Source organism: Dipodomys merriami, unplaced genomic scaffold (genome assembly GCF_024711535.1).
Source record: "Dipodomys merriami isolate MVZ:Mamm:240054 unplaced genomic scaffold, mDipMer1.0.p SCAF_4, whole genome shotgun sequence".
In the NCBI taxonomy this organism is placed as follows: Eukaryota; Metazoa; Chordata; class Mammalia; order Rodentia; family Heteromyidae; genus Dipodomys; species Dipodomys merriami.
This window is the reverse complement of record NW_027205603.1, coordinates 62,984,274-63,009,022: the sequence shown is the minus strand read 5'-3', so window position 1 is coordinate 63,009,022 and position 24,749 is coordinate 62,984,274. Positions and strand designations below refer to the sequence as shown.

Genomic DNA, 24,749 nt, shown 5'->3' with positions numbered 1-24,749 from the left:
AAGTGGCAGAGTGCTAGACTTGAGCTGAAGAGTTAAGGGACAGTGCCCAGGCCCAGCGTTCAGGCCCCATAACCAAAAAAAAAAAAAAAATTACTCCCTTTCTTTTCTTAGACATTTTGTCACAACAATGAAAGAAATGGAGAAGAAACAGATGCCTAATAGGAGGCAAATAACTTGTCCATAGTTACTCAGGTAGTACATAATAGATGATGATCTATCCTGGAAGTGTAACCCCACAGCCAATATTCTTAGCCACTCGGCTACCTGCTATGAATGAGGCAGACCAAATATGGTAGTGGAGGTAAAAGTGCTGGGAAACTCATAAAAAAGGGAGCTAGAGGGAGGGGGGAGGCTGGGAAGGGATGTGAAGGGTAAACACAGGAGGAGGCTGCAATGCTTGGTAAGAAATGTACGCATTATCCTGCCCATGTAATTGTAACTCCTCTGTACAGTATGTTCACAAATAAAATTAAATTAAATTTAAAAAAAAAAAAAGGGAGCTAGATATCAGTATCTACTATTTTTTTTTTTTTTTGGTTCCGGTCGTGGGGCCTGAACTCTGGGCCTGGGCGCTGTCCCTCAGCTCTTCAGCTCAAGGCTAGCACTCTACCACTTGAGCCACAGCGCCACCTCTGGCTTTTTTCTTTTTGTTTATGTGGTGCTGAGGAATCGAACCCAGGGCCTCTGGCATGCAAGGCAAGCACTCTACCACTGAGCCACCTTCCCAGCCCCATCAGTATCTACTATTATCTGCACAACTTATTAGCATTTGATGCAATCTCTGAAACCTAAACTCAGGAAGAAGCTTATTATTTTCTTCGATACTTTGATAGTTTCCTAATTCTGTGTAGGCACATTTTTAGCAAAAACAGCCCATTATAGTTTAAAGAATGACTGGTTTAATAAGTTTTAAAAGTAAGATAAGGGCTGGGAATGTGGCTTAGTGGTAGAGTGCTTGCCTACTATTCATGAAGCCCTGAGTTTGATTCCTCAGTACCACATACACAGAAAAAGCCGGAAGTGGTGCTGTGGATCAAATGATAGAGCGCTAGCCTTGAGCAAAAGAAGCTCTGGGACAGTGCCCAGGCCCTGAGTTCAAGCCCCAGGACAAAAAAAAAAAGACAAAAGTAGAGTGAAAACTTAATTTAAAAGAATAATTGGGCTGACGATATATCAGTGTATAGATCATTCTACTGCTTGCCTATCATCTACAAGAATCCTAGGCTGGGGGCTAGGAAGGTGGCCCAGTGGTAGAGCACTTGCCTTGCATGCCTGAGGCCCTGGGTTCTATTCCTCAGCACCACATAAGCAAAAAGAAAAAAGCCAGAAGTGGCGCTGTGGCTCAAGTGGTAGAGCTCTGGCCTTGAGCTGAAGAGCTGAGGGACAGCGCCAAGGCCTAGAGTTCAGGCCCCACGACCGGACCCAAAAGAATCCTAGGCTGATCTCATACAAACAAAAAAGGGAAAGAGAGAAGGGGAAAAAAAGGGTCCAGCTCCCCAATTTCTGTATCAGCACCTAAAACAAATCTGCCTGATTTTGATGGAGAAAAAGTAGAGATAATTCAGCTCAATGATAAAGTGTGTGCTTAGCATGCCTATGGCCTTGTGTTATATCACCAGCATCAAAAAAGGAAAAAAATGGAAAGGAAGAAAAAAGAAATCACAAAAACATCATGCTCTATTCTAAAAATAATAAATAACACTCCAGAACTAAACTATAGCCTGGTGCTGGTGGCTCACCCCTGTAATCTTAGCTACTCGGGAGGCTGAGATCTGAGGATTGAGATTTGAAGCCAGTCCAGGCAAGAAAGTTCCCAGGAGACTCTTATCTCCAATTAACTACTCAAAAACCAGAAGTAGTGCTGTGGCTCAAGTGGTAAGACACTAGACTTGAGCACAAAGAAGCTCAGAGACAGCGCCCAGGCCCTGAGTTCAAGCCCCACAACCAACAAAAAACAAGAAACAAAGAACTAAATGATATACTCTATCTTTTCCTGTGAATACAAAACACAGACAAATTTAAAAGATATAAGTGATAAAGTTAGGAACTTTATTTAATCACCAACAAGATACTCAAGAGGTAGATTGAGTACAAGATTGTAGTTCAAGGCTAAGTAGGACAAAAATTCAAGAGACCCTAATTCAAAAAGCAGCTGAGATCTGGAAGATCATAATTCCAGACTGAACTAGGCCCCATGACTGACACCCCCCCCCAAAAAAAAAAAATCCTTATTGTGACTCAGTAAGTAAATTGAGGATCTCAATGTGCTTTTGAGAAGTCTTTGTGTTTTGAACACAACTCTTACCCCAAAGACAAGATATCCTGCTGGGCACCAGTGGCTCACGCCTGTAATCCTAGCTTCACAGAAAGGTTGAAATCTGAGGATCGTGGTTCAAAGCCAGCCTGGGCAGGAAAGCCTGTGAGAGTCTTATCTCCGATAAACCACTAGAAAAACTGGAAGTGGTGCTATGGCTCAAGCGGCTGAACGCAGGGACAGCGCCCAAACCCAGAGTTCAAGCCCCATGACCAACCAAAAAACAAACAAACAACAACAACAACAACAAAAAAACCCCACCATAGAACAGTTAAGTTAGCAATCAAGAACACCTATCTTCCTCCATGAAATAGCAGGCAATATACTTGGCAAACATGAAAGTTACTCTGAGAAAATTAATCCCATGTTCTCTCTCTCTCTCTCTCTCTCTCTCTCTCTCTCTCTCTCTCTCTCTCTCTCTCTTTCTCTCTCTCTCTCTCTCATGATGTCTAACGTAAAGGGGGAAATAGCCTAATTATTATTGAGGTTTACATTCAGTACCCCTCCTGGCCAGCAACAGAACTATACTTATTCTTTGCACAGTAGCTTCTCTAATCCAAGTACAGAGCATAACTTCACATTTTTTCCTAAATTAATTGCCTGCTTTAACAATGAAGCTCTAATTTGAAAAGGATCCTAGCAAACCTATACCACAAACACAAAAGGTATAATTAGCAAATGTTTCCTGATACTGGACTAATCTTCCAAATAGAATCAGCATATAAGTTTCCTGAAATGTCTTTGTTCAAATTACCTATTTTGGGGGTGGAGGGAGATGGGGTCAATCATGGGGCTTGAACTCTAGACCTGGGCGCTGCCCTCAGCTCTTCAGCTTAAGGCAAGGACTCTACCACTTAAGCTACAGAGCCACTTGAGGTTTTCTGGTGGTTTATTGGAGATAAAAGAGAGTCAGGGACTTTCCTGCCCTGGCTGGCTTTGAACAGCAATCCTCAAATATCAGCCTCTCGAGGAGCTAGGATTATAGGCCTGAGCCACCAACACGGGACTCCTATTTTTTTTTTCTTTAATTTACTTATGTGGTTCTGACAAATCAAACCCAGGGCCTCATGCATACAAGGCAAGCACTCTTACCACTAAGCCACATTCCCAGCTCCAAAATTACCTACTTCTAATCACACTTCCTTGATGAACTGGAGTTACTTCTCACAAACTTGCAGCTAGCTTGATCTCTACCCAGTCAGGTTCCCACATCTTCTCTAATTATAAACTATCATTACATCTAGATTTTCTCATAATTTTTATTTAGGACATACCATCACACAACATATACACAACTATTTGAAGATAAGTTCAAGGTGGCTCTGGTAGAGCGCTTGCCTTGCATGCATGAGGCCCTGGGTTTGATTCCTCAGCACACAAGCAGAAAAAAAAAAAGCCAGAAGTGGCGCTGTGGCTCAAGTGGGTAGAGTGCTAGCCTTGAGCTGAAGAGCTGAGGGACAGCACCCAGGCTCAGAGTTCAGGCCCCATGACCGGACCCAAAAAAAAAAAAAAAAAAAAAAAAAAAAAAAAAATATATATATATATATATATATATATATATATAAGTTCATGGTAATATATAGCTACTAGAGGAAATACAAAGCCCTCAAATCCCATCAGGCAAACCTAAAACTCAAGGTTCAAGACAAGGCCCTACATTCTGAGGGTGAAAGCCTGGAAAAAAATAAATAGTAAGATACAAATGGAATTCCGTTAAAACAAAGTGTGTGGTACTGAAGTTTAAACTAAGGGCCTTACACTTGGTTGACAGGTGCTCTTTCCCATGAGCTTCACCTCTACTCCTGTCTCCTGCTGGTTATTTTGAAGATGAAGTCTATTGAAATTTTTCTGGGCTGGCTTCCACCTCAGCCTGCTGAGTAGCTAAGATTATAGAAGTAAGCCACCAGTCCTACCTAGGCAATAAAGCATTGTGTTTATGTGTGTGCCAATTGTGGAGCTTAAACTAAGGGCCTGGTCCCAGTCTCTGAGTTTTTTTGCTCAAGACTAGACCTCTACCATTTAAGGTACAGCTCCACTTCTGTCTTTTTTGGTAGTTCATTGGAGATAAAAGTATCACAAACTTTCCTACCTGGGCTGGCTCTGAAAAACCATCCTTAGGTCTTAGGCTTCAGAATAGTTAATTACAACTCCCCACCCAACATTCCTTTTTTAACTAGTATTCTTACAGGCACAAGTAAAATGGATAGTTAAGTAGATACCCAGACCAGTTGTTGAAAGACTGCCAGACATTTTTCATTTGCCTTTCCAAATCTACCTACATTGTGCTGCTGTCTGTGCCAGGCATCAGATCTATATAGGCCATCAACAGGCCTCTTTTGCCTACTGACCTTGGGAGTTCAGCCTATGTGGAGCCCAGCCATGGGATCAGATAAAGACAGTGAGCCTGCCTGTGTTCAGGAAGTGGAGGGGAGAAGGAGTATTGTGGTTGATCAAATGTCATTACCCTTCATGAAGAATCCAAGTGACTCTTACATTCCTAGTGATATCATACATACACTTTTGCAAGAAAATTTTCTTGAAAGTACTAATCAAATTATCTTTAAGCCGGGCGCTGGTGGCTCACGCCTGTAATCCTAGCTACTCAGGAAGCTGAGATCTGAGGATCGAGGTTCAAAGCCAGCCCAGGCAGGAGAGACCGTGAGACTCCTATCTCCAATAAACCACCAGAAAACCGGAAGTGGCGCTGTAGCTCAAGTGGTAGAGTGCTCGCCTTGAGCTGAAGAGCTGAGGGACAGCTCCCAGGCCCAGAGTTCAAGCCCCACGACCGACAAAAAAAAAAAAAAAAATTATCTTTAAAAACAACAAGAGCTCAAGAAACCAACCCCCCAAAAAAACAAATAACCCAATCAATAAAAGGAAAAAGGAGGTAGAGACTTCTCAAGAATGGCCAACAAACACAAGAGGAAAATGTTCAACATTCCTAGCCATAAAGGAAATGAAAATCAAAACAATACTGAAATTTTATCTCAAGCCAGTAAGTTTAGACAGTATGGAAGCCCGGTGCCGGTGGCTCATGCCTATAATCCTAGCTACATAGTGGCTGAGATCTGAGGATCAAGGAACAAAAAAAGAAAAAAAAAGTATCAATAATTCAAACAATAACTAATGCTGGCAGAGATATGAGGGGAAAGAAACCCTATTACACTATTAGTGGGAATGTAAATTAATACAACCACTTTGGAAGATAGTTTCAAGATTCCTCAAAAAACTAACCACAGAACTACTATTCTATGATCTAGCCATACCACTCTAGGACATCAACCCAGAGCATTACAGGATATAATAACATCCATGTTCACTGCTGCACTATTCACAATAGCCAAGTTATGGAAACTTGGCCAGAAGCCATACAATGGATGAGTAGGGTTAAGAAAATGTATATACAATGTATGTACAAGGGAAATTTACTCATTCATTAGAAATAATAGTAATGATTAAGACATTTGAAGGCAAATGGATGTACCTAGAACAAATAATCTTAAGTGAAGTAAGCCTGGCTCTGAGAGACAAACAGCATGCTTTCTCTTCTATGTGGAAGCTAGACCTAAGATACAACTATTCATGATAACATATACAGGACTCTATACATTTATGCACAAACAAACCCACTAAAGGAGGGGATATTTAAGGGAGGAATCTAAAGGCATTACCCTCCTGAACAACTAAAGTACTGTTTATCAAAATAAATACCAGGAAGTTGGGAAGTGAGGGGGTGAGGCACACAAGAATAGCAGGAGGAAGGATGAACAAACGTAGCATTATGTTCAGTGTATTTTATGTAAAAAATAAACTATGTAACTTGAGGCTAAGGAAGGGAGAAACAATGGAAGGAGTAACAATGACCAAGAAACCTGTACTCATAGTCTAATCTATGAAATTGTAACCCCCTTGTACAACTACTTAATAACAACAATAATTTTAAGTATGTGTGTGTACACACACATACAAGAAAGTTACACAAAATGTAGTCTAAGTGTGGAATACATCAACTATCTCAAGTTACAAGATAAATAGATGAAAGAGTAGATGGATAGCTGTACTGGACATTGATGAAAACACACCAAGCAACTCAAAGGCAGCGATGGGAGGGAGGGAATGAGAGGGATAAAGGGAACAGCTAACACTAAGTAAAAGAAATGTACATATCGCTGGGTGACAGTGGCTCACGCCTGTAATCCTAGCTACTCAAGAGGCTGAGATCTGAGGGTCAGAGTTGGAAGCCAGTATAGCACAAAAGTCCCCATGAGATTCTTATCTACAAAAAAGAGCTCAGAGACAGCACCAAGACCCTGAGTTCAAGCCCCATGACTGACAAAAGACAAAAAAGCAGCAGCAGTAGGAGGGGCTGGGTATTAGTGGCTTATGTCTGTAATCCTAGTTACTTAATAGGTTGAGATCTGAAAATTAAGGTCTGAAGCCAGGCAGGACAGGAAAAGTTCTTGAGACTCTTACTTCCAATTAACCAGCAAAAACCCAAAAGCGGAGGTGTGGCTCAAGTGGTAGAGCACTAGCCTTGATGAAAAAGCTAAGGGAAATGTATGAAGCCCTGGGGGAAGGGAGGGAGGAGAGGGGCCCAGCAAGTACACACACAAAATAACCAGCACAAAAGAATGCTAGAGGATTGGACCATTGGTAGACTATCTGCCTGGCAAGAGAGGTCCTGAATTCAAACCCCACTACCACATACACACCAAAAAAGTTGTGATACCAGAAATAAAGATGTTTCTCCATTAAAAAAAAAAAAAAGAGGGCTGGGAAGGTGGCTCAGTGGTTAGAGCGCTTGCCTTGCATGCCTGAGGCCCTGGGTTCGATTCCTCAGCACCACATAAGCAAAAAGAAAAAAAAAGCCAGAAAGTGGTGCTGTGGCTCAAGTGGTAGAGCGCTAGCCTTGGGCTGAAGAGCTGAGGGACAGCGCCCAGGCCCAGAGGTCAGGCCCCACGACCGGAACCAAAAAAAAAAAAAAAAAAAAAGAGTAGATGGACAAAGAGTCAAGGGCTAGAATGGTTCTTCCAGCTCAACTTCTCCAGCTGAGTTTTGTTTCCTCCAGACAGGGCGCTGGTGGCTCATGCCTGTAATCCTAGCTACTCAGGAGGCTGAGATCTGAGAATTGCAATTCAACACCAGCCCAAGCAGCAAAGTCCATGAAACTCTTGTCTCCAATAAGCCACTAGAAAACCTGGCTCAAATAGTAGAGTGCTCACCTTGAGCTGAAGAGCTGAAGCACAGCACCCAAGCCCAGAGTTCAAGCCCACAACCAATAACAAAAAAAAAGAGCAGGTACTTAGTACGGGGCACTTCCAGATTGTAGGGCAAGGGCAAAGAGAGCTTTATTTATTCTGTAGTGCCAAAAGCCATAAGCTAAATCCAGGTCTGCTCAGGTGGATCACTGCCTCCATCCCTCACCCATTTCTCACTTTTACCATCAATAAACATGAGAACTCAACAGACTGAAGCAGGAGGATTTTGAGTTCAAGGACAGTCTGTGCTACATAACAAGATCTTGTGGCAAAAAATATCCCCCCCCCCCAAAAAAAAAACTTTCAAACATATATAGAAATATATGGCTTGGGCTGGGAAGGTGGCTCAGTGGTAGAGTGCTTGCCTTGCATGCCTGAGGCCCTGGGGTCAATTCCTCAGCACCACATAAGCAAAAAGAAAAAATCCAGAAGTGGCGCTGTGGCTCAAGAAGTAGAGCGCTAGCCTTGAACTGAAGAGCTGAGGGACAGCACCCAGGCCAAGTTCAGGCCCCACGACCAGATCCAAAAAAAAAAAAAAAAAGTAATCATCTAGAAATATATGGCTTGTATACATATCACGTATATGTATACATATATGTACATATGTATATGTATATATGTAACATATATATATATACATATATATATATATATATATATATATATATATATATCACGAAAGAGAACTACTGGGTCATAGTGGGGATGTACATTTGTTAGATGTTCCTAAAGCGGTTATACAACTTACACTCCCAGCAGCAATCTGAAAATTCCAGCTACTCCACATCCACACCAACAGGTATGGTTACCTTGCTATTGCTGCCATTTTGAGTGGGTGAAGTGATTCATTACTATGGTTATAATCTATATAATGCTTCTAATTAATAATGTGAAGATTCTCAGATGCTGACCAATCTTTTCGCTATACTCTTTTGTGAGATACCTTTCTCTAATAGATTTTATGCAGAACATTTGTTGAAAAGACCACCCTTATCCTAAACCAGGTGACTGTGGATAAGCATTAATTCTTGATTACTTCTCTAGTCACTTTCTTCCCCAGGGCAGGGATGTCTACCTACCCAGTGAGTCGGGCTCACCAGAGTCAAATCTGCTGCAGAATGAAACAGCATTTATTTGGACAAAGTGCTGTCTGGTACTTCGCCCAGCACTGACCCTTACAGTAACAGTTCTTGCCAAACCACTAAAATTTCACAAACAAAACTCCACAAAGTCTACTTCTCAGGAAGGAATTTTGAAGTACTTCAGAAATATAGGTGTTTTTTTGTTTTTGTTTTTTTTTGGGTCCGGTCGTGGGGCCTGAACTCTGGGCCTGGGCGCTGTCCCTCAGCTCTTTAGCTCAAGGCTAGCACTCTACCACTTGAGCCACAGCGCCACTTCTGGCTTTTTTCTTTTTTCTTTTGTTTATGTGGTGCTGAGGAATCGAACCCAGGGCCTCATACATGCAAGGCAAGCACTCTACCACTGAGCCACCTTCCCAGCCCAATAGGTGTTACTATAGGTGCTATAATAGAAATGTTCAAGGGCTGGTGGAGAATTGAATACAAATTTCTGTATTTTCTTTCTCTATCTCAATGGATTCTACAATATGCCCCACTGGGATATAAAAAGAAATATGGCAGATCATTTTGGAAAGAAATCACAGCAAGGGCTGGGAAGGTGGCTCAGTGGTAGAGTGCTTGCCTTGCATGCATGAGGTCCTGGGTTCGATTCCTCAGCACCACATAAGCAAAAAGAAAAAAGCCGGAAGTGGCGCTGTGGCTCAAATGGTAGAGTGCTAGCCTTGAGCTGAAGAGCTGAGGGACAGCGCCCAGGCCCAGAGTTCAGGCCCACGACTGGACCCAAAAAAAAAAAAAAAAGAAATCACAGCAAAAAAAGAAAATCCCTGCTCTGTCTTTCTGAATAAAATCTTCTGAGAGCTGTCAATATACATAGAGCCCCCACCTATATAATCTCAGCTACCTGAGAGACAAAGATCAGGAGGATCAAGGTTTGAGGTCAGCTCAGGCATGAAGTTAGTGACAACATATTTCACCAACAAATTGAATGTGGCCATCTGTGCGATAATCATCTGTTATATGGGAGGGTAGAAGCCTTAAGTAGGAAAATTACAGTTTGAGACTGGCCCTGGGCAAAGAGAGACAGAGACAGAGAGACAGAGAAAGACCCTGCCAAAAAACAAAGCATGACAAAAGTGGCAGAGTACCTGCCTGTTATCATGAGGCCTCGTACTCACACCTCAATTCTGTAATGAGCTTGCATATTTTTTAAGTGACTATACCAAGCTCAAGGACATTTATTCTACCCACACTTAACAAAATTAAAGTCTTATTTAATACAATAATTTTTTTAATTTTTTTTTTATTTTTTGTGAACATACTGTACAGAGGGGTTACAATTACATGGGCAAGATAATGCGTAGATTTCTTATCAAGCATTGCAGCCTCCTCCTTTGTTTACCCTTCACATCCCTTCCCAGCCTCCCCCCCATAATACAATAATTTTTGAACTCCAAGGTTATTAATGGAGATCAAACTATGGAAAGTGTAAAAGGGAAAAAGTCTAAAAAAAGTTCATTCAAGTACTCATCAGTACCTTCGTAAATATATGCTGTTAACAAGCTTTTTTTTTTCTTTTCTTCTTCTTTTTTTTTGGGGGGGGGGGGTGTAAGTCCTGGAGCTTGAAGGAAGGGGTGGCCCTGGGCACTATCTTAGCTTTTGTGCTCAAGGCTAGTGCTGTACCACTTAAGCCACAACTCCACTTAGAGCTCTTTTTTTGGTTGTAGTTAATTGGAGACAAATGTCTCACAGGCTTTCCTGCATGGGCTGGCTTTGAACCATAATCATCAGATCTCAGCCTCTTGACTAGCTAGGATTGGTTACATGTATGAGCCATCAGCACAGGTTTTTCTTTTTCTTTTTTCAAACTCAAGTGATGTTCTCCAAAGCCAATAAAAATTAAGTCAAGCACAGAATATGTGGAAAGTTCAGGCTGCAGGCATCTCAAGGGCTGGGTGCCACCTCTCCATTTACCCGTATCTGGCCTAGCACTTCTTTCACTTACAGGAAAAAGTAGATTGTACTAAACAGTACAATCTACAGAGAACATGACAACCTCCTAGAAAAAAGGTAAATTCTACAACATATCAGAGTATACAATGAGATATGCACTCTCCTTTTAATAGTTATTCCTTCTTCCCAAAGGCCTGAGTGGATTGTAGGCAAAAGGTATATGACAAACTGGACGCTTGTGGCTCATGCCTATAATCTTAGCTCCTCAAGAGGCTGAGATCTAAGGGTTGTGGTTTGAACCCAGCTCTGGCAGGAAAAGTCCATGAGATTATGATCTCCAGTTACCCACCAAAGAAGCCAGAAGTGGAGCTGTGCCTCAAGTGGTAGTACTAGTCTTGAGCAAAAAAGCTCAGGGACAGTGCCTAGGCCTGGAGTTCAAGGCCCAGAAAGGCACGCGCGCGTGCGTGCGTACGTACACACACACACACACACACACACACACACACACACACACACACACACACACACACACACACACACACACACACACACACACACACACACACACACACACACACACACACGACAAAGTAGTAATTTCAAAAGGATAATGTAAGATAGGAAAGAAAAAGTTTGTATTTAGATTCCTACACTTAGAACACAGGCAGAGCACAGGCAGTGCATAAGTATTCATTGATTTGATTTGTAATGATGGTAAGATAGCAAAGTAAAAATATCAGCTCAAATATACCCATGAATCAATATTTATAATCTAATAGAATGGACAGTCACCTTCTCTGTCCTTCAGAATCCCAAAATATGGTGCAAGTGTTATCTGATGTACTTACTGGCATCATCCATGAACTCAAAGTCCCCTCCTAATTCAGAACTTGAAAAGTGGTACTGATATGGATCAGCCAGAGCACTCAATAAAATCAGCAATACCACCGCATTGATGATCTGCAATAAAAAAAGAAAATGTAAGGAACCCCAGAACATTGCCCACCAAGTAGGTTACTGTGATCACATGAATTAGTACTGCAGCTGCCCACTGGGGGAGCAGCCAATGGTTCCCAAGGCAGATGCACAGCCAGCCCTCTTAGCCACAGTCAAGGATACAGGCTTAGTGTACAGAAATGGGAAGGATTTCATCTACCACCACTCACCCATCCTAACCCAGAGTTTAGGCATATGGAACAGTGAGCAACTGGTGCAACACAGACCCTGACACCCGTGGCTAGAAAAACACACAAGAACTCCCAATGAACAAAGGACAAAAACCCTAGTCCAGTTATCACATTCTTCACAGGTTCATACCATGGTTGCTTTAGGACTATCTAAGACAGTTTCAGGAATGAATGCAAAACTACTTGGTGGCAGAGACAGGATTCTTTTTTTTTTTTTTTTTGGTCGGTCGTGGGGCTTGAATTCTGGGCCTGGGCGCTGTCCCTCAGCTCTTCAACTCAAGGCGAGCTCTCTACCACTTGAGCTACAGCGCCACTTCCGGTTTTCTGGTGGTTTTATTGGAGATAGGAGTCTCACGGTCTCTCCTGCCCGGGCTGGCTTTGAACCGCGATCCTCAGATCTCAGCCTCCTGAGTAGCTAAGATTACAGGCGTGAGCCACCAGCGCCCAGCTCAGGATTCTTATCTTTGCAGCAGTATGCATGACTGTAGCATATCAATATATGGCAAAGGTCAGTCACTCTCCAGTGGTTATTCCAACTCTCAATTCTGGTTTCTCCAAAGACCCAGGACACTTCACAACACACTTTAATCAGTTAATATATTGGGGGGGGGGGGGGGGAACTGTTCAGAACACATGTAAAACTTAAAGGAAGGCCAGATTAGCAACACAGTAATCAGAAAGGACAATGTTACTTGATAAACATGTTTTCTTGGCATTTCATTCCCTTTACGTTTTAACTTTGAAAAAAGTATGGGGAAGATAATGGACTGAAGATCAATGAAATTGCATAGAAATGTGTATAACATAGGAATGGGTTTGAAAACACAAATTTGGGGGCTGGGAAGGTGGCTCAGTGGTAGAGCGCTTGCCTTGCATGCCTGAGGCCCTGGGTTCGATTCCTCAGCACCACATAGGCAAAAAGAAAAAAGCCGGAAGTGGCGCTGTGGCTCAAGTGGTAGAGCGCTAGCCTTGAGCTGAAGAGCTGAGGGACAGCGCCCAGGCCCAGAGTTCAGGCCCCACGACTGGACCCAAAAAAAAAAAAAAAGAAAACACAAATTTGGGATTCATAGGCAAAGATTTAAAGGATAGGGAAGTGTTATGGCTTGTACTAAAACATCCCCCCAAAAGCTCATGTGTTGGGAGCCTTGGGACAGCAAGCGTTCAGGGACAGCACCTTTGGCTCAAAGGTAACTGGTTGAGAGGTGACATGAATTGATTGATCCACTGAACTCCAAGACCTTTCTACATGGAAACAGAATCCTTAGAGATGTAGTAACTTAACTAGACATAGATGAAGGAATAGGAAGCAAACAAGACCGACACTCCAAACCAGTGCAGAACTGTCATTCTCAAGGCTGTTGGGAGGACTATGAGGCTGATTTTAGACATCTTATACTACAATTCCTGCACAATATTGCTAGCTGCTGTACTTGATGTCTGGCACTCTGCTTCTTAGGCAGTTCCATTGCTCATGTCTGCCCTGTTTTCCCATTTGCCTGCCGGAGTCCTCAAAGCCCTGACATGTATCTCTCTTCTCTACCCAAGTCTAACACCTCACATTAATCTCAACAGAGTTCTGACTACTGGTTCTGTGTGTCCTCTTTCTCCCCAAAGTGCGTCTTGGGGACCATGCCTGGCTGTGCCTTATTGCTCTGAAGGCTATCATATGTACTCCAAACTTTGAGCCCCTCTGTGTTCATACACAAGCACAGTCCTAGGGCCAACCCCCCTCCCCAGGTGCCCCTGCTCTTTTGTGAGGTCACCCAGGCATGAAACAACGATGAGACAAGTTTTTTTCCCATCACAAATAACTTACCACTGTGCCCTTTAACTGAAGAGAGATATTTTCCTAACAGGAGGACTGTGTGCCAATGGATATTATTATGTAAGACCTTAACAGCTGGATGGGATGAACTGAATACAGAAGTGATGCGTGAGGCCTAGTTCTGCACAAAGGCATGCAAAAGGGCATTGTTACTAAAAGTGGTCACAAAACCAAGGTCAAATTCAAGTTCAAACATCAAGAACATTGAGTAAGAGGAAATGGAAATCATTCCATCAGCAATTCTGAATAAGAATGAAGTATCACCACAAATGAAAACCAGGAAAGTAGGCAGACTTGCCAGAAGCAGATTACATAATAGCCACACAATCTCAATGTAGAAGACAAAAGGCATAATTATGTTCTTCAGTTACTGCTCACTGATATTTTGGTTTGCTTTGCTTTGGTTTTTATATACAAACTGTCCCTATGCTCTTATATATTTTTCTCTTGCTCTTGACAAAGATCACTTCCATATGTAAATAAATTCAACCCCTGTCCAATTACTTAAGTGGTGTTAGGCCTTGTACATTCTCTAGGGACTGAAAGTGCTTTTCACTCTTAAATCATGTATCAGACCTCAAAGAAAGAGACTTGCAGATTGAATGTAAACCACAGGAAGTGCAACTGTCAATTTTAATTTCTAAGAGCCTCAATAAAAGCATACAAACATTCAAGCCCACAGCAATTAAACATCAGAAATAGCCAGGGGCTGGTGGCTCACACCTGTAATCCTAGCTACTCAGGAAGCTAAGTGTAAGGTCTGCTCCTGGATGGCGAGCAGACTCCACCCTCCTCGCAGCAAAGTCTCCACCCAGTACCTGCGTTACCTAGGCAACTGGGACACCTGGAAGAGGTCACATCTGCATCCGCTGAGGTCACATCTGAATTTGATGTGGCCACACCTTTCCCCACCCATACCCTAGATAAGGGCTAGCCCAGGCCCAGACTCTCCCTTTTTTCTCTCTCTGTTCGTTTCTAGCTCTCTGCTCTCTCTCTGTTCTATTCTAGCTCTCTCTCGGTTCTTACCTCTCTCTTGCTCTTGCTCTTGCTGCTCTTTTCTTGCTCTCTCTGTTCTATTCTAGCTCACTCTCTGTTCTTTTCTTGCTCTCTCTCTTTCCCAGCCACGTGGAGTGCCAACCTTGCCTGGTCCCAGCAGGTCTACCCCTTACCTGAATACCACGTGAGTGCTACTGTTCTTACCCCTCTCTCTGCTCTTTTCTGGCTCTTTTCTCTCTCTTCCCAGCTCTCTCTCATTCCCAGGCCTTTCCCAGCCACGTGGAGTGCCAACCTTGCCTGGTCCCAGCAGGTCTACTGAATAAACCTACCCCTTACCTGAATACCACGTGCGTGCTGGTGCAGTTCTTACTCGGTTACCTCTTTTTAAAAACCTAACACTAAGATCTGAGGATCATAGTACAAAGCCAGCCTGGTGGCTTTCATGAAACTCTTATCTCCAATAAACCACTCAGAAAACCAGAAGTGGAGCTGTGGCTCAAGTGGTAGAGTGCTAGCCTTGAGCTGAGTTCAAGCCCCACAACCGCCAAAACAAAAACAGAAATGCAAACTAGAGTCTAAATATAATCACTGTGGACATCAATATGAAAGATAAAACTTAAAAGAATAAATACTAAAACCAGTAACAGAACCCACAGAATGCTATGCGGAACATTAAAATAATGTTCATGGTATAATGTTAACTGTAGTTTTTTAAAAAGTTGTATGATCCAATTTTATTATACTTGTAATGGGACAGTGCAGCTTCTAAAACAATGGGGAAGCAAATGATGGGAAGCAATACAACAGGAGCTCACCACACCAGTCTTCAAATACTACGTGGTCAACAAGATTGACAAGAGATAGAAAACTAAGGGGGGAAAAAAGAAAACTAAGGAAAAAAAGAACTAGCTGCTAAGCAAGTTATTTACCTAACAATGGCTTTAAAATAGCTTCACCTCTTTAGTTCCTTTGCCCATTTAGTGATTGGTTTATTAGCTTTGGGAGGAGCTTGTTTCTTGAGCTTCTGTATTATTTTGTATATTAGGCCTTTTTCTGATGTACTGCTGGTAAAGATCTTCTCCCAGTCTGTTGACTTTCTAGTTTAGAAACTATGTCCTTTACTATGCAGAAACTTTTTAGTTTGATGTAACCCCAATTTGTCAAGTCTTTCTCCTATCTGCTGTGCCCCTGGAACTCTTAAAAAGTTTCTGCCGGGCCGGGCGCTGGTAGCTCACGCCTGTAATCCTAGCTATTCAGGAGGCTGAGATCTGAGGATCGCGGTTCAAAGCCAGCCCGGGGAAGAGAGAGCCCGGGGAAGAGAGACCGTGAGACTCCTAACTCCAATAAACCACCAGAAAACCGGAAGTGGCGCTGTAGCTCAAGTGGTAGAGCGCTCGCCTTGAGCTGAAGAGCTGAGGGACAGCGCCCAGGCCCAGAGTTCAAGCCCCACGACCGACAAAAAAAAGTTTCTGCCGGGCTGGGAAGGTGGCTCAGTGGTAGAGCGCTTGCCTTGCAGGCCTGAGGCCCTGGGTTCGATTCCTCAGCAACACATAAGCAATAAGTAAAAAAGCCGAAGTGGCGCTGTGGCTCAAGTGGTAAAGTGCTAGCCTAGAGCTGAAGAGCTGAGGGACAGCGCCCAGGCCTAGAGTTCAGGCCCCACGACTGGACCCAGAAAAAAAAAAAAAGAAAAAAAAAAGTTTCTGCCAATGCAGGAGGGATCACAATACCAAATTTCAAGCTCTACTATCATAACAAAGACAGCTTGGTACTGGTACAAAAAGAAACCTGAAGACCAATGGAACAGACTAGAGTACCCAGAAATAAAGCCGCATATGTACAGTCAGTTGATATTTGACAAAGGAGCCAAAGACATACAGTGGAAGAATCCTAACCTCTTCAACTACTGGTGCTGGGAAAACTGGGTGGTCACATGCAAAAAAAATGAAAGTAGACGCTAGCCTATCACCATGCCCTCAAAATGGATTAAAGACCTCAACATCAAACCTGATACTCTGAAACTACTGCAGAACAGAGTAGGAGAGACACTTGAACTTACAGGCACAGGCAAGAACTTCCTGAACAGAGAGAGTCCCAGGGTTACAACAAATTGGAGTGAGACTCAACAAATGGGACTACCTTAACATAAAAAGTTTCTGCACAGCTAAAGACATAGCAACCAAACTAGAAAGACAGCCAACTAACTGGGAAAAAATATTTACCAGCAAAATATCAGACAAGGGTCTAATATCCATTATATACAGGGAACTCAAGAAACTAACCCCCAACAAATCTAACAAACCAATCATGAAATGGGTAAGGGAACTAAAGAGAGACTTCTCAGAAGAAGAGATAAAAATGGCAAAGAAGGAGAAGGATTGGGATTGGGGGGGAGGGGGGAGGCTGGGAAGAGATGTGAAGGGTAAACCAAAGGAGGAGGCTGCAATGCTTGGTAAGAAATGTACGCATTATCCTGCCCATGTAATTGTAACCCCTCTGTACAGTATGTTCACAAATAAAATTAAATTAAATTTAAAAAAAGAAAAAAAATGGCAAAGAAACACATGAGGAAATGTTCATCATCCCCGGCTGTAAAGGAAATGCAAATAAAAACAACACTGAGATAACAGCTTACCCCAGTCAGAATGGCCCACATCCTTAATTTGGCCAACGACAAATGCTGGAGAAGATGAGGACAAAGAGGAACAGTATTGCATTGCTGGTGGGAATGTATACTAATACAACCACAGTCTGGAGATACCTCAGAAAGTTAAATATAGATCTCCCCTATGACCCACCCATACCATTCCTAGGCATCTACCCTGAGGAACAGGAACTAGTATACAAAGACACATGCACCTCCATGTTTATCGCAGCACTGTTCACAATAGCCAAGATTTGACAACAACCCAGATGTTCTACTACTAATGAGTGGATCCAAAAATTGTGGTGTCTATATACAATGGAATATTATGCAACCATTAGAAAGTACAAAATAATGGCATTTGCAGGGAAATGGATGGAACTAGAACAGATTATTTTGAGCGAAGTAAGCCAAGAACAAAGAGACAAACAGCACATGGTCTCCCTGATATATGAATGCTAAAACCAAGATCAAGAAGATATGGCAAACAGGACTCAAGAAACAAAGGACAGCCACCCATTTTGTCATATCATTGCTAAATGACTCCATGTGCTAGACCATATATATGATAGATATATGCACACAACAGAGGGAAGCCAGGAGGAGGAACAGAATAAGTGGGAACAGCCTACACTAAGCAAAAGGAAAGAAATGTAAACATCACCTGATATGGAAAAAAAAAACTTGTATTGTCAAAGCTCATAGAATTCACAAACTGTATAGACCATGATAATGACAATTTGCCTTGTAAAAGTTAAAATGTTTGTGACTCTAAGTATCACTCTTCCACAATACTGTGAAATATGTGAAATTTATGTAATCACCTAATCTCAATTAAAGAAGAAAAAGTGAGAGAAGGGATGGGTTAAGAGAGATGGGTGGCAATGTATTGTCAGACACTTTGTACTCATATACTGTTTTGTAGAATGGGAACTTCTTTGTACAACTACTTAACGATAATTTTTTAAAAAGTTTCTGCATATTGTCTTTTGAGTTCTGCTGTTTTCTCCTATTCCCTCTTGAAATAGTAGTTTCAGAGTTTCAGGTCTGATGTTGAGGTATTTGATCCACTTTGAGGTAATATTTATGCATGGTGACAAAAGCAGGGTGCTAATCCCTGTAATCCTAGCTACTCGGGAGGCTGAGATCTGAAGATCACAGTTTGAAGCCAGCTTGGGAAAGAAACTCCAAGAGACTCTTTATTTCCAGAAAACCAGAAGTGGAGCTATGGCTCGAAGTGGCAGTGCTAGCTTTGAGCAAGAGCTCAGGAACAGAACCCAGGCCCTGAGTTCAAGCGTGCGCGCACGAGCACGCGCACACACACACACACACATACATGCACACACACACATACATGCACATGCACGCGCGCACACACACACACACACACACACACACACACACACACACACACACACACACACACACACACACACACACACACACACACACAGAGTTTCCCCAACACCAGTTATTGAAGAGGCTTTTGTTCCACTGTGTATCTTTGGCTCCCTTATCTAACACCAGATAAATATAAGTTCCCAGGCCCTAAGTTAAACAGCGAGGACCATCCACTCCCCCCACACTTAGAGGTGTGCTCTAAGACAGTATTTGAGAGGTTCTAAGACAGTATTAGAGAGGTAACATCTATGTAGAGAGTAATCACTATGGTATACACTATAGAAACCTTTAACATAATGGCAGAAATCATTCCCCAAGGCAGACATTTAAATGGACTAAGATATGACAAATGAAAAGGCATGACAAGGAATAGTTCAGGCCAAATGAAATTACACCTCTATGTATACTTCGGTTTTCTTTCTCCATTTTGGCTTGTCATATACAAATTGTCCCTGTGCTATATTTTTCTTTTGTGTAAATAAATTCAGCTCCTGTCCAATTACTTAAGTGATGGCCTTTCACCTTCTTCCAGGGACCCAAAGTGAAAACCAGGTCCCTACCCACCTGAAAAACCCCATAAACCTTTATGTTTTTTTTCTCAAGCAAGGCAGCTTTTAGAACTTTCTCTCTTGGGGCTGGGAAGGTGGCTCAGTGGTAGAGCACTTGCCTTGCATGCCTGAGGCCCTGGGTTTGATTCCTCAGCAACACACAAGCAAAAAGAAAAAAGCCGGAAGTGGTGCTGTGGCTCAAGTGGTAAAGTGCTAACCTTGAGCTGAAGAGCTGAGGGACAGCACTCTGGCCCAGAGTTCAGGCCACACGACTGACCAAAAAAAAAGAACTTTCTCCCTCTCTTATGATGGAGCATAGAAAGGTTCTTGTTTCTTTAAACTGTGTATGTGTCTAGTTCTCCTGATAGCATAAGAGCTCAAGGGGTTAAAACAGTAATATGTTCCTACAGGCTAAAACAGGTTTGCAGATGACTTGTACCTTTATCATTGTAATTTTATTTTTTTTCAGGATATCTAATGTGAGCATCATCACTTTTAGGGAATTGGGAGCATAATGGGGTAAAAGCCCTTGCCTAGCAGGCACAAAGACCTAGGCTGGATCTCCAGCATCTCAAACCAAACAAATAAAAATTAAATTCAAAAAGTATTTTAATGTAAATATATTATTAAACTAGAATTCACTAAAAAGAATTAACGAAGTAAGAAGATGGTCAATAGCAAGCAAACCTGGCCAAGCATTCAATAAGGACAAGGGAAGAACTGTCAGCAGTAAAATTATATGGTGAACCAGGTAATTCAAACCAACCTTCCAACGGAGAGCAATCAAAAACCCTCCACAAAATATGTAATTGTCTGTAAGAAGGAATCAATGAGAGCTAATGAGTAGTAAGAACTCCTGTACTCAGAAATAGAAGGTATAAATACCCCTGGGGGTATGTTGATTCTAGAAAAGATTAAATCAAAGAGATGAGAGCTAAGATCTGGAGTACAGGACATCCAAAGCCTGCTGGGTGGGGTTGGAGGACAGAACACCTCACTGCCTACCCTAAGGCCATAAAGTGGGCCTCATCATAAAAGTAGGGAATACTAGAAAAGGACAGGCACATATAGAAACACAGCATAGGGCTGGGAAGGTGGCTCTGTGGTAGAGCTTTTGCCTTGCATGCCTGAGGTCCTGGGTTCGATTCCTCAGCACCACATAAGCAAAAAAGAAAAAAGCCGGAAGTGGCGCTGTGGCTCAAGTGGTAGAGTGCTAGCCTTGAGCTGAAGAGCTGAGGGACAGCGCCCAGGCCCAGAGTTCAGGCCCCACAACCGTACCCAAAAAAAAAAAAAAAAGAAACACAGCATAGACTTACATTGCCAGAATCTTCAAACTGGATTAAGTGGATCCCTAGTAACTAAGACACCTGCAGTTAGCTTTTAAAAGCCTTAGTGAAAGGTAGTATCACCCAATGCTTCAAATTGTTTCAATTTTCAACTTCAATGTCCAAAACACATAATACAAGAAGTTAATACTCAAAGACTAAGAACAGACAACAGACAACAGAGGTTGTAGATACTCAAATGAACCTTCCAAAGTAATTATGCATATGATGCATTCTCCAGGAAGAAAAAAGACTCCAGGACTGGCAAAACAAAAAACAAACAAACAAACAAAAAAAAACAGAATTCTGCTGGAACCTGGGTTTCACAAAGACATTGACAAAGAGTCCATAAATATTAAAAGAAACACTGTAGTTCATCACCCATGTAAATGGGCTGCATAAACCAGTATAATGTAACGGAATTTTGGAACCCCTGAGAGACAAAAATTTTAGAACAAACAATTTTAGGGTATCAAACTTTATAAGAACTGCTAAAAAAAATCCAATCCACACGGAAAAACAAGTCATTCTTTTTTTTTTTTTTTTGTCGGTCGTGGGGCTTGAACTCTGGGCCTGGACGCTGTCCCTCAGCTCTTCAGCTCAAGGCGAGCGCTCTACCACTTGAGCTACAGCACCACTTCCGGTTTTCTGGTGGTTTATTGGAGATAGGAGTCTCACAGTCTTTCCTGCCCGGGCTGGCTTTGAACCGCGATCCTCAGATCTCAGCCTCCTGAGTAGCTAGGATTACAGGCGTGAGCCACCAGCGCCCGGCAAACAAGTCATTCTTGATGCCCTTTGAGTTGGGTAATACTGGCAGACCGCGCCTAAGTTTTTGCTGAAATTATAATTAAAGATCAGTCTCAAGGTTATAGAGTGTATGAAAATTTTAACTAAAATGGCAGTGTTACATTATTATATAGTCCCTTTTCAATATTCAAACAATTAAAATATGGAGTTTATCTGTTGGCCTTAGGGATTGGAGGGAGCACAAAAATGGGAGAGACAAAGGGTGAACCCACCCACTAGACACTGTTGAAAATAAACTATACAACTCTTGGTGGGGACAGGAGGAAAAAGAGAGAGTAAGGGAAAGAGTGACACTGTCCAAAAAGATATGTACTCAAAGCTGGGGGCTTGTGGCTCACTCCTATAATCCTAGATACTCAGGAGGTTGAGATCTAAGGATCGAGGTTCAAAGCCAGCCAGGGCAGGAAAGTCAGTAAGACCCTATCTCCAAAAATACTTAGAAAAAGCCCCAACTGGCACTGTGACTCAAGTGGTAGAGCACTAGCCTTGACTAAAAGAAGCTCAGAGATAGTACCCTGGCCCAGAGTTTCTCTGCCCCTAAAGAAAGAGGAGTCCTAACTTCAAATGAACCAGTAATTACTCACAATGAAGACTAGCTATGGGAGGAACCAGAGAGGAGATAAAACTCCTGGGTGTCTCCTGTACCAGCAGAGGGTCAGCTTCAACATTCTTTCCCTGTAACTAACCTGCCTCATCTACCAACCATAATCTTTCCATTACCTACCTTTCAAGTAGCTGAGATTATTGCTGTGAGCCATCACACTTGGCTGCCTTGTTAATAATTTTCCAAAAGACTTACTTAAAATTATTTGTTTTTGTTTTGTTTTGTTGGTCCGATCGTGGGGCCTGAACTCTGGGCCTGGGTGCTGTCCCTCAGCTCTTCAGCTCAATGCTAATGCTCTACCACTTGAGCCACAGCGCCACTTCCAGCTTTTTTCTTTTCTTTTCTTTTCTTTTTTTTCTTTTTTTTTTTTTTGCTTATGTGGTGCTGAGGAATCGAACCCAGGGCCTCAGGCATGCAAGGCAAGTGCTCTACCACTGAGCCACCTTCCCAGCCCCAACTATTTGTTTTTAGAATTATTAACTTCAACATAGAAAAAAGAAATTGAAAGACTGAGAATCAAGCAGCCCTGGCTTACAGACCAGAACTAAAGCCCTTGCGAGCTAATTTATGTTATTCCCTGGGCAAGAGGGAGGTGACTCAGGGACTTAAAAATAAGGCTAACTAGGGCTGGGAAGGTGGCTTAGTAGTAGAATTGCTTGCCTTACATGCATGAGGCCCTGGGTTCGATTCCTCAGCACCAGATAAGCAGGAAAGTCTGAAGTGGCTCAAGTGGTAGAACGCTATATTTGAGCTGAAGAGCTCAAGGACAGCACCCAGGCCCAGAGTTCAAGCCGCACAACTGACGACAAAAAAAAAGGCAGCCTAGGCTGGGAATGTGAGTTAGTGGTAGAGTGCTTGCCTAGCATTCATGAGGCCATGGGTTAGATTCCTCAGTACCACATAAACAGAAAAAGTCACAAGTGGCGCTTTGGCTCAAGTGGTAGAGTGCTAGCCTTAAGCAAACAGCTCAGGGACAGTGCTTAGGCCCTGAGTTCAAGCCCCAGGACTGTCAGAAAAAGAACAAAAAGTTACCCAAACTGGGTGATGGTGGCTCAGCCTGTAATCCTAGATATTCAAGAGGCTGTGATATGGAGGATCACAGTTCAATGACAGCCTAGGCATTAAAGTCCAATTAACCACCAGAAAACTGGAAATGGCACTGTGCCCTCAAAGTGGTAGAGTACTAGCTTTGAGCAAAAAAAGCTCAGAGAGGGGGCTGGGAAGGTGGCTCAGTGGTAGAGCGCTTACCTTGCATGCCTGAGGCCCTGGGTTCGATTCCTCAGCACCACATAAGCAAAAAGAAAAAAGCTGGAAGTGGCACTGTGGCTCAAGTGGTAGAGTGCCAGCCTTGAGCTGAAGAGCTGAGGGACAGTGCCCAGGCCCAGAGTTCAGACCCCATGACCGGACTCAAAAAAAAAAAAAGAAAAGAAAAAGAAAAAAAAGCTCAGAGACAGTGCCCAAGCCCTGAGTTCAAGCCCTATGACTAACCAAAATTAATTAATAATGTTACCCTTAGGTGGCAGGTCAGTCTAGATGTTCCTCAAAATTCATTCTCTTGGGGCTGGGAAGGTGGCTCAGTGGTAGAGTGTTTGCCTTGCATGCATGAGATCCTGGGTTCCATTCCTCAGCACCACATAAGCAGAAAAGGCCGAAATGGCGCTGTGGCTCGGTAGAGTGCTAGCCTTGAGTTGAAGAGCTGAGGAACAGCGTCCAGGCCCAGAATTTAGGTTCCACAACAACAACAAAAAAAATTCTCTTGAGCCGGGTGCCAGTAGTTCATACCTGTAATCCTAGCTACTTAGGAGGCTGAGATCTAAGGATTGTGGTTCCAAGCTAGCCAAGGCAGGAAAGTCTGTGAAACTTACCTCCAATAAACTACTTAGAAAAGAGCCGCAAGCGGCACTGTGGCTCAAGTGGTAGAGCACTAGCCTTGAGCAAAAGAGCCTCAGGGACAGTGCCCAGGCCCAGGGTTCAAGCCCCACAACAGCAAAAAGGAAAAAAAAAGAAAAAGAAAAAGACAAAAGTAATCTAAAATTCATTTTCTTGTTCAGGTTCATCATAGGGTGTAACTGCCCAGCATCTCTTAGCATCTCTGCAAGGTAAGTCATATTTTGGTTTTGGCTACTGAGATAAAAGTAGGTATGAATCTTCAGGGGTTTGTTTTTGTTTTTTTGTTTTTTTGGGGTCCAGTCGTGGGGCCTGAACTCTGGGCCTGAGCGCTGTCCCTCAGCTCTTCAGCTCAAGGCTAGCGCTCTACCACTTGAGCCACAGTGCCACTTCCGGCTTTTTTTCTTTTTGCTTATGTGGTGCTGAGGAATCGAACCCAGGGCCTCAGGTATGCAAGGCAAGCGCTCTACCACTAAGCCAACTTCCCAGCCCCTGAATCTTCAGTTTTATGGTCTCAGAAAATAAATTGGGGGCTGGGAAGGTGGCTCAGTAGTAGAGTGCTTACATTGAATACATGAGGCCCTGGGTTCAATTCCTGAGCACCACATAAACAGCAAAAGCTGGAAGTGGCTCTGTGGCTAGAAGTGGTAGAATGCTAGCCTTGAGCTAAAGAGCTCAGGGAGAGCGCCCAGGCCCAGATTTCAAGATCCACAACCGACCAAAAAAAAGAAAAGAATAGAACATTGGTCTTTTCCAGGTGACTTTCCCACCTTGTATTGCAACAGGCCAGAGCCAAACAAGGTACTTAGGAACTGTGTCCAACCACACAAATGAGAATGAGCAAAGAAGCCTCCTTGAAACTCACTATCACTGCCCCACCAGCCTGGATCCCAGGATAACCTCACAGAACAAGGCTGGCCCCCTCGA

At 42.9% G+C, this 24,749-nt stretch overlaps 1 protein-coding gene across 1 annotated transcript in view; it reads right to left on the bottom strand.

Annotated features, from left to right (window-relative positions):
* Positions 1-24,749, bottom strand: part of Laptm4b (lysosomal protein transmembrane 4 beta) — a 63,757-nt gene that overhangs the window by 28,049 nt on the left and 10,959 nt on the right. Inside the window, exon 2 of the mRNA XM_069991114.1 lies at positions 11,450-11,561. Coding sequence (XP_069847215.1) covers positions 11,450-11,561 — 112 coding nt within the window. The remainder of the gene's footprint in view (positions 1-11,449; positions 11,562-24,749) is intronic.